The sequence below is a fragment of the Adiantum capillus-veneris genome, chromosome 25 (genome assembly GCF_014529385.1).
Source record: "Adiantum capillus-veneris isolate H3 chromosome 25, ASM1452938v2, whole genome shotgun sequence".
NCBI classification, from domain to species: domain Eukaryota; kingdom Viridiplantae; phylum Streptophyta; class Polypodiopsida; order Polypodiales; family Pteridaceae; genus Adiantum; species Adiantum capillus-veneris.
Window position 1 is genome coordinate 115,127,918 of NC_140955.1, and position 9,384 is coordinate 115,137,301.

The following is a 9,384-nucleotide window of genomic DNA, read 5'->3' on the forward strand; positions in this document are numbered from 1 at the left end:
GCTCCTGCCTCTTGCAATAGCAAAAACCCTCACAACTCCTGCTAGCAAATGCTCCATCCCGATGTACCTGGCCCCCATCACCATCAAATACTTGCCGAATGCACCTGCCACTTACCTGCAAACCGCCATGCATGGACTTCTTGCACTTCCATAGGTCGGCACAGTTTGGCTGTACCATCATTGCCCACCCCCTTGTTGAGCATTCATGCTCAACCACAATATATTTAGGTGAAATAAGTCTGTTATAGAGAGAATGATATAACATAGCTACATAGACTACATAAGAAATAATGGCTATATAGATAGAAAAGCATCAGCTACTGCATCACCCACCAGGATCAAATGGAAAGCTCACAGCTTCCCCAATCATAGTATAGGCTCCACCTGGATAAAAAACAAAGCATTGGCTGTGGCCATCCACCTGTAAAGCATGTATATCCATATCTTCCTTTGCACCTGTAGGCCAATGGACACGCCATCCTTCCAGCTCTTCATAGCATGGAGCTTCATCACCCTGCTTCCATAACCCTTGCTTCCAACCATAAGCATACCTTCGATCACATGGAGCACCTTTACCGTAAATCGCTATCATGCCATCTGCTATAGAACCCACCATAGTGTAGTCTTCTGCAAAAAAGACTTGCCACTGACACAAAAACACCTGTAAAGCAACCTCCAATAACAAATGTATCCATAGCATCCCATAAAATAGCAAGACCCTGCCATTTTCCTGCACCTGCTGCATAGATAGACAAACCTGATCAATTTGCAAACCTGTATCCAAATTCTCTGTGAATGGCTCCACTATCATCTCTTTATCCTCAAGAGCATGACTTGCTAGAGCTATACCCTGTTCTTCAAACACCTCATCACCTGCAAGGCTAGTACCACCTTCCTCGTTGCATGGAGCCTCACGCTCATAGGCTGCACCTGTATCTGTTTCCATAGAGTCATCTGTCGGAGCTAACTCTCCACGGCCACACACAAACTCTGAAACTATAATGTGCACCTCGACATGCCCATCAAGGCAAGGTTGCCCTACCCCCTGCATAGACAAATCAACTAGACATACCTCCACTTCTGCTTCCAGCTCTTGCAAGTCATCCTCACACACCTCCTCTTCCATTAAGTCTGATACACAATCAAACCATACCTCTTCCTCCAATAGGGACTCACCATCACGAGACACAAGATTGGGCTGCTCGACTGGCAGATTCACACAAGGCATCTCCACATTTGCACTATGCTTCTCCTTGACCTTCAAATGGCTGGTAGGCAACTCGCATACATTGTTCTCCACTTCATCTACATGAAAAACATCATAAGTTTCATACCGAGAAGACCGAAATTTTGTCTCCCACATGCTATCTGTGTCCAAACTGTTGCTGGAGCTATGAGAACTATCGAACTCCTCTTCTGAACTTGTCAATTCTTGTACCACTGCTACCTTCCTCATTGCCGGCTCTACAACTGGCGTCTCTTCTTGAAAAACTTTTACGACCTCGCTCTTTTGAGGAAGCAAACTGTGTGGCACCCTGAATATACCTCTCTGCACCTTTTGAGCCCTGGTTGGCACTTCTTCTACCTCTTCTAGCCTGGCATCAGCTTCATGTGCTTTGATTACATGCATATCAACAAAAAAAGGAGCTTTTACCTCTTGATGCTCATTGATCAGTTTGGGCTTAGGTCCACTGGCTACCGTGACTGCCGACTGTAGCAATCCTGCTTCCATCTTCTTCTTCATCTTTCGACTCTTTGCTCTGGCAACTCTGACGGCTTCATCAAAAGTCCTTGGATCTTCATACTCCACCGTCTCTCGAACATAGGGATGCAAGACTGATAGAAACTTTTCCCGCTTAAAGAAGCCCGCATTGGTTGCTTGGGTAGCAGCCGCCAAATCCCCCCAATAAGCTTCAAATTTATCAACAAAAGCATCGAAATTTGCACTTACTTCTTGCTGCAAGCCTTTGAGCTTTGCATCTGCGTTGGAAGCCGTCACCACCTTCCAATACCTTTGTAGAAAGTGCTCTCGAAATCCGAGCCAAGTCTGCTTGTGCACATCTTCCAAGCCATCGAACCACCCTTTTGCTTTACCTCGCAGCACCAAAGGTAGTGTTTGGAGCTTCGCTTCATCACCTGGCATCTGCAATACTGTCAGCATAAACAACTCAAAATCGGCAAACCAATCATTTGCATCCTCATCTCCTTTGAACACTGGCCCAAACTCCTGCTTCATCTTGACTCACAAACACCTTGTTAGGAAGCAATCAGTGGGTCCTCCATGGGGGCACCACAAGATGGAAAGGGGGAAATGGGAAAACCACGAGCACACTAACTGAATGCCTCTCTATAGCCCAGTGATCTCACAGCACCCCTATCCCCTAGCAAACACACACCTCGACTCCCAATCTGCAAACAATTACTGTCCAAGCCCGATCTCGACCAACCCTGACTGGATAGATCCTATTGCAAAGTAGGTTCAGATAGCCTCCATCTATAACACTGTAGAGCACCATGTGACATATAGGCAGTCCAATAACAATCGACACTCAAATTCCTACCCAATCCTTGACATACACCCGTTTGTCTTTAAGCTTGCAGACTTGTACACACCAACATCCATATAGAAATTAGCACGTATACACCCATCGCCTTCAGAGATACACATATACTAGACCAATAGATAATAGAGAGAGAAAAGAGTGATAAATTCGTGGATAGATGTAACCAATATCAGGTAGACAAAAGCTCCCAAAGAGGGTGTACAATGATGGATCCCCATACAGACCACCATCCTAGTTTGATTTCTTGGCCCACTTTCTAGTGGCTCACAACAATACACCTTAGCTGGCGGACCCTCCCTCCTCGGTGTCAATCTCCCACAGGCTGCCCTTGGCCTTCCTTTCTTTTCATATGCCGCCTCAACAGATGGTGCACCCTATTGGACACTTGTAGCCCGGCTTGGCCTTTTGACAACGCCTTCTCGTAGCTTGAACGTCCCTTTAATGCTTCAGCTTAACCCGGTATCAGTCCACGACTGTGTTTCATAGCACACTCCCCTCGTACTGTAGCATCCTGTGGCCCCTGGCCCGCCTTCTATGCCACCTTATGATCAACTGTGCCACCCCGTGGCCTCTCCAATCCTTCTCTCCTTTCGTACAACCCCATGGCGGCGTTCCCCCAGCCGACTCCCCGCCTGCAACCAGCCCGCTTTCAGTCCCCCTTGCCAAGGGCGGCTTTACTCAAGCCACGCCCCCTTGCTCCAGTCTTTCTCCTCATGCCATCACTGGCGGATCCTTCTGCAGCGCCATCACCTCGTTGCTCTCTGGTGGCCCTTCATTGTCCAGCCCCACCACCTCAAGGCCACTTCTTGCTGCCCTCGGCTCCTGCCAACTGCAGCCTTGAGCTAGGATTTTTTGAGTGGACCGCAATCTGCTCACTTTTCTCACAAGTAGCCGATAGTCTTCTCTCACCTCTTTCCACACTTCTACACACACACACACACACACACACACACACACACACACACACACACACACACACACACACACACACACACACACACACACACACACACACATATTCATTCCTCTCAATCTCTCACTCAAACTTGCACCTTCCATGGTTTCTCTCACCTTCTTCACCATTAACCTCCCCTCTTACTTCCATAGCTCTCATATGAGCTCTACATGTACATACACCATCTCTATGCCTCTCTTATTACTTCCAAAGTACAATTCCATCTTACCCCTTTTCTATATACAAAAAATTCAGTATTTAAACCATGCTTAATCTCTGCAAATTGAGAAATCGCATCAACCAAATTGCCATTTTCATCGCGGTAATCAACCTTGACGGCGATGGCATAAAGAAGAGAAGAAGAAGAAGAAGATGATCGACAGTCATTTTGGGAACCTACACAAGTAAGTATTTCTTCAAGCTTCACCATCACAAGGATTACCTCACTTCATTCAACCATCCACCTCGTTCTATCCATTGTAAATATATCATTAACTTTCTAGTGATTACTAACACTAACCACTAACATACTAACACAAAATAGCCATTGACCTAACCATAGAAGACACCTCACCTCAAGACATGTGCATAGTAACTCTCTCTCTCTCTCTCTCTCTCTCTCTCTCTCTCTCTCTCTCTCTCTCTCTCTCCTTACTTAAAAATTTACTTTCACCTTATCTACCATCAATAATGCTCGTTTTTGATCCCACATCCATGACTTAAGCAGACAAAGAAGGCCCGCAATGTTTTGATATTAAAAAAATTTCATAATCCTTATTTGTTAGCTTGTAAATTAGGATTTCCAATAAGCTTAATGAGGGGTCTCCAACCTATAAATAATCCCCTCTCCTTCTTGTAAAACAACCTCCAATATCTCACATAGCACCCCAACACTCTATGCGTGAGGAGAGACTTAGGCATAGCAACCACTTTGTGAGCTTCACTCTTGGTGTGAGAGAAGCTTTCAAGCTACACATTGCAAGTGAGAGAGTGTGAGTTCAACATCTCAAAACCACTATTGTATATGTTCCTCCATCATCAATAAATTGAGGTTTGGTGCATCAAAGGTGTGATTCGACGTTCAAATCTTCATCCTTCCACTTGTGTGGTACGGTTTAGTGAATTCAAGGTGACTTATGTATTTTGAGTTTCTATCATTTGATTTTGTTTTGAAAGTGAATTAGTGTGTTTTTTATTGCCCATTTTGTGTCCATTGTAAGAGGGTATTGTGGTGAGAGGTCTCCCACACCCTAAGACAGTGTGAGTGTGTTGGCAATGTTTAGCATTCACTAAGCATTGAGTTAGTTTTTGTACAAGATCTATGATAGCATCATAACAAACCATCTCCATTTGCAAGTCACAAATAAGGTATTACGCAAGATCCATTCCTCTCTCTCTTTCCTTTGCTCTAGCTCTCTCTGGTCCATTTTGTGTATGTCTTGGTGTGAGGTTGCTTGTGTGTGTTTTGTGATGCATCTTCTTGGTTGTGACAAAATCTCTCTTGCATCCTAGTTTGCATGCCATAACTAGGTGGTGCCCCTATCTTGTTTGGGTCTGGTTGTGGGTTTGTTGTTGTGTCGTGCTTGTGGTTGCCCCAGCCCCAATTGAGCAGCACGGGAGCCTTGAGGGGTGTTTAGAGGTCACCTCTCTTGTTTCCCGCCCCGGACAGCCTCAATTTTGGTGCCCCCACTGAGGAGGGCTTGTGTATTTTTGTGTAGCATCAACCCTTAGCATAGTCAAGTAGATTGCATGAATCACGAGAATTTGTATGATCCTTTCATTCCCATTGCAAGGCAAAAGGTACACATAATTGTTAGTACTAATTTTCAATGTGTAATTTGTAGAATTTTAGGTCCTCTTAGGTTGGCCGAGATAAACGCTTCAGTAAATCCTTTTATTTTGCCTCTCATTAGGTACGACCTTAGTTTGGACGTCTATATTTTTGTTTTGTTTTAAGAATTAGGTCATGCATAGACAATGGATAATAGCCCAGGAATAGAGGTTTTTCCCTTCCATTCCACTCCACACATTAGAATAAACATTGCAATTAGTAGAAAAATCTATTTTCAACAACGTATGGTGCCCAAAGAGTAGGAGAAATTCTCGCGTCACCAAACCCTGTCATCCCGCCTCTTATTGATTATCATAGGTCATTCGACGTGAATATTTTTATTTTGTTGTAGAATAGATTGCAATTTAGAAAATATTATTGTGTAAATCTTTGTAAGAAAGAAAAAACAAAAACGTATTGTCACTTTGAAACCGATTCAATGGAGGTCCAATGCCAAATGTCCGGATATCCTCTTTTCTTCGGAGAGCCTGGAGAGGATGCATAATTATTTTTAGCAAACTTCAAGATGTCTTGCCGTATCAAGAGGATATAAGTAACTGATCAAGAACGTGTAGAAATGTTTGAGGTGCTCCTTAGGAAAGATGCTATCACTTGGTTTGACTCTTTGCCTGAGGAAGTTAAAGGGAATTACACGGAATTTGTGAATCATTTCAAAAGATACTTCTTTGATTCCCAAAACACTCAAAAGCTATGGCAAGACATTGTTTCTCACAAACAAAAGGACTTAGATGACTACTACATATATAAACGAGAGTTTCTGCGTCTTTGGGCTGTATGGGTGAGAAATGTTGCTAACCCTGGTGATGGTGCAAAGTTCCTAAAGAAGGAGAGGTTCATAGCCAGTCTCTTTCCCACACTCAAGATAAAAGTTGAGGCGGGTGCACCTGCTACCTTTGATGCAGCTGAAACTATGGCTATTGAGAAGTATAGGAAACTCAAGTGTCTAAGAGGAGAGACCTAAGGGAAAATTGCAAGCATCAACATCTAGAGATATTCTTGAGGTAACAACGGAGGTAATTGAAAAGTTAAATGAATCCTTAAGCAACTTGTCAATCCACCTTGCACAAGCTGTAGGTCCAAAGGGATAAGCAAAGAAGTCTAAAGAGCGAGATCCACGACCTAGGAGAGTCTTGCAATGTTGGAATTGCGGAAAGTCCGGACATGGGATGTATAATTGTCCTTGGCCTCGTGGGGAGCCAGGGAGACCTAACTTGAATTACCCAGTGATGAATGCAGGTGAAGGAACTAGTCAACAACCACGGCTTCTACAAAGGCCAAATGGAGCAAGACCACCTCCACGAGGAGTGGAAGGAGTTCCGCCTTTGCCAGACACAAATGTGCATGTGGTAGAGGTGACAAATCCCAATGAGGTGGTCATGGAAGCAAATGGCATTAAGCATGGCTGTGGAAAAGGTAAGGAGAAATAAGGAGTCACGTCACAAGGTGATCATGGACGAGAAAAGAAGGCAAAGGAGACCACGGAAACCAAGAGGATTTGACATCGTATCAACCTCCAAGACTTCCCTCTTGGACATGGTATGGCTCTGTACAACTTGTTGGAAGACATGAGAGGTAAGGGTCCTGATATCTCATGGCCTCAATTTCTTTCATTATGTCCACAAGTTAGGAGGGATTTAACAAAGGTAGTTAGCACTAGGAGAAAGGTAAAAGAGAGTGTGCCTGTTGTAAAAATTGCACAAGCTAAAATGAATGAGGATATTACACCCGTGCTATATTGTTACATAAAAGGAAGATTGGTTAGGAAAGGTCTAGTGGATGGGGGTGCACAAATTTGCATCATGACAGAGGGACTCATGCAAAGACTAGGGATGCACATCCATGAGACACATGAAATCAAAGTGAAAATGGCAAACAATAGCAAGGCTAGGTGCGTAGGCATTTGTAAAAATGTCTTTGTGGAGGCCTTTGGCATTAAGAAGGCGGTGGATTTTTATGTTATGTCGACCAAGGGAAGTGGCTATCCATTTATCCTAGGAAGACCATGGCTAATGAAAATGTGAGCTTTGCAGGATTGGGAAAGTGGAAAGTTGATTTGCAAGAATGACAATCATAAAGGGGTTGTCTTTAACATGAAGGAGAAACGTCAAGAGGAGCTCCATGAAGAATCATCGCAAAGTGAGATGGAGGAAGACTAGATTGATAGCACTTCAGAAGAAGAAGGTAGCGGAAGCACTACGGAAGAGGAGTCTTCCATTGAAGTCATGGGGGTAAGGTTTAAGCCAAGTAACCAAGAAACCTTTTGTCAAGGTTTGGAGGAGGTAGGTTCCCAAGAGAACCAAAATGTGGAAGACGAAGGAATGTTAGAAGATGATATTCAAGACAAGATTGAGCTAAAGCCAGAGGCCAAACCTAAAGCTCAAAAGCTACGAAGGCTAGGAGTCATCAAGGAGCAGGCTCTACTCAAGGAGGTAAGAAAGCTTCTAGCAGTAGGTTTCATTTATCCAGTGGAGAATTGAGAGTGGGTCTCTCCCGTTGTTGTCACTCCCAAGAAGAACGGCAAGTGGAGAATGTGTGTGGATTACCGTCCACTAAATGAGGCAACAAAAAGAGATCACTTTTTCCTCCCATTTCAGGATGAGATACTAAATGAGGTAGCTGGTCATGAGAAGTACACTGTGTGTGATGGCTACTCATGTTACTTTCAAATAGGAATCGCATTGGAGGATCAGTTGAAAACCACCTTCATCACTCCTTGGGGTTGTTATGCTTTTAGAGTCATGCCATTTGGCTTTACAAATGCTCCTGCAACTTTCCAACGTTTCATGAACATGGTGTTTCAAGCATTCTTTGGAAAGTCAATTAGGGTGTTCATTGATGATTTTTGCATTTATAGCTCAAAAACATTGCATCTACAAAAGGTAGAAGAGGGTTTGAAGAAATTCTACGACATGGGAGTCAACTCAACCTTGACAAGTGCCACATAGGTGAGGATGAAGTGATCTTGCTTGGTCATAAAGTTTCTTACAAAGGCATCAAGGTGGATCCTTCAAAGTCAAAGGCTCTTATTGAGTTACCGTCACCGAAGAGTCTTAAGGAGGTCATCTCATTCATTCAAAAGGTGAAGTATATGTCACGCTTCATTCACTTATCCTCAGAGTTACTTCACCCTTTGCAAAAGTTGACACAACAAGTGAGTTTGTTTGGTCTGACGAGCTTGAAGAATATTTTTGTAACATCAATGTCATTCTGTCAGAGCTACCAACACTTATGCATCCTTGTTGGGAGTACACATTCTTTGTTAGCTCTAGTGTTGGGAAAGAAACAATTGGTGCTGTTTTGCTACAACAAGGGTCCCCACAATACCAGGATGCAACCCATCTACTTTGCTAGTAGGCTCATGAATGCTTTGGAGAGAGGCTACACGGAGGCAGGACTCATGATGCTTTCTCTCATGTTTGCGATGAGAAAGTCTAGATACTATTTGCTATCATAACCTTTTGGAATTCTCATTGCAAAAAATTTGTTCCCTTGGGCGTCATCTCAAATGAATCTTAGTACTAGCATCTCTAAGTGGATTATGGAGTTGCAAGAGTTCTAGTACTCTTCCAAGGTAGAAGATAGTGTGCGTGGTTCGAGATCAAGATGGAGCAATCTACAATCTGATGTTAAGTGTTCTAAAAGATGATGGTGGCAACTTTGCCAACACAAAAGTAGAAAATTCTCAACAAGAGCTTTAGATGAACAAGCCAATTGAAGTGATACCCATTATGGTGTACTGCTTAGATTGTGGAAGAAAAGGTGGACATTTCTTAGAGGATGGTCTCATGAACACAAACAATAGGGACTTATCAATTGCAAAAATGTGAAACTCGATGTAAGTGCATCTAACTTGTCATTTTACACTGAAGGTAAAAAAGAGTGTTAGGTTTGCAAGTGATCCTGTATCCATAGCCACTAGTGTGCAATCATCAATTAGTCTAAGGGATATATTGGAGCGAATGCTGTTGGAATTGTACGACACACAAAATCTCTATGCACATGAAATAGACCGA

At 43.4% G+C, this 9,384-nt stretch overlaps 1 protein-coding gene across 1 annotated transcript; it reads right to left on the reverse strand.

The window, feature by feature from the left end:
• Window positions 1-325: 325 nt before the first annotated feature.
• On the reverse strand, window positions 326-2,236 carry LOC147425504 (uncharacterized). The gene has a single exon (XM_086500516.1). The coding sequence runs from the start codon at window positions 2,234-2,236 to the stop codon at window positions 326-328; it is 1,911 nt and encodes a 636-aa protein (XP_086356642.1).
• Between the last annotated feature and the right edge of the window lie 7,148 nt (window positions 2,237-9,384).

What these genes read in the sequence shown, in the direction of transcription:
- LOC147425504 (XM_086500516.1), bottom strand. Translation starts at nt 2,236, where the DNA reads ATGAAGCAGGAGTTTGGGCCAGTGTTCAAAGGAGATGAGGATGCAAAT.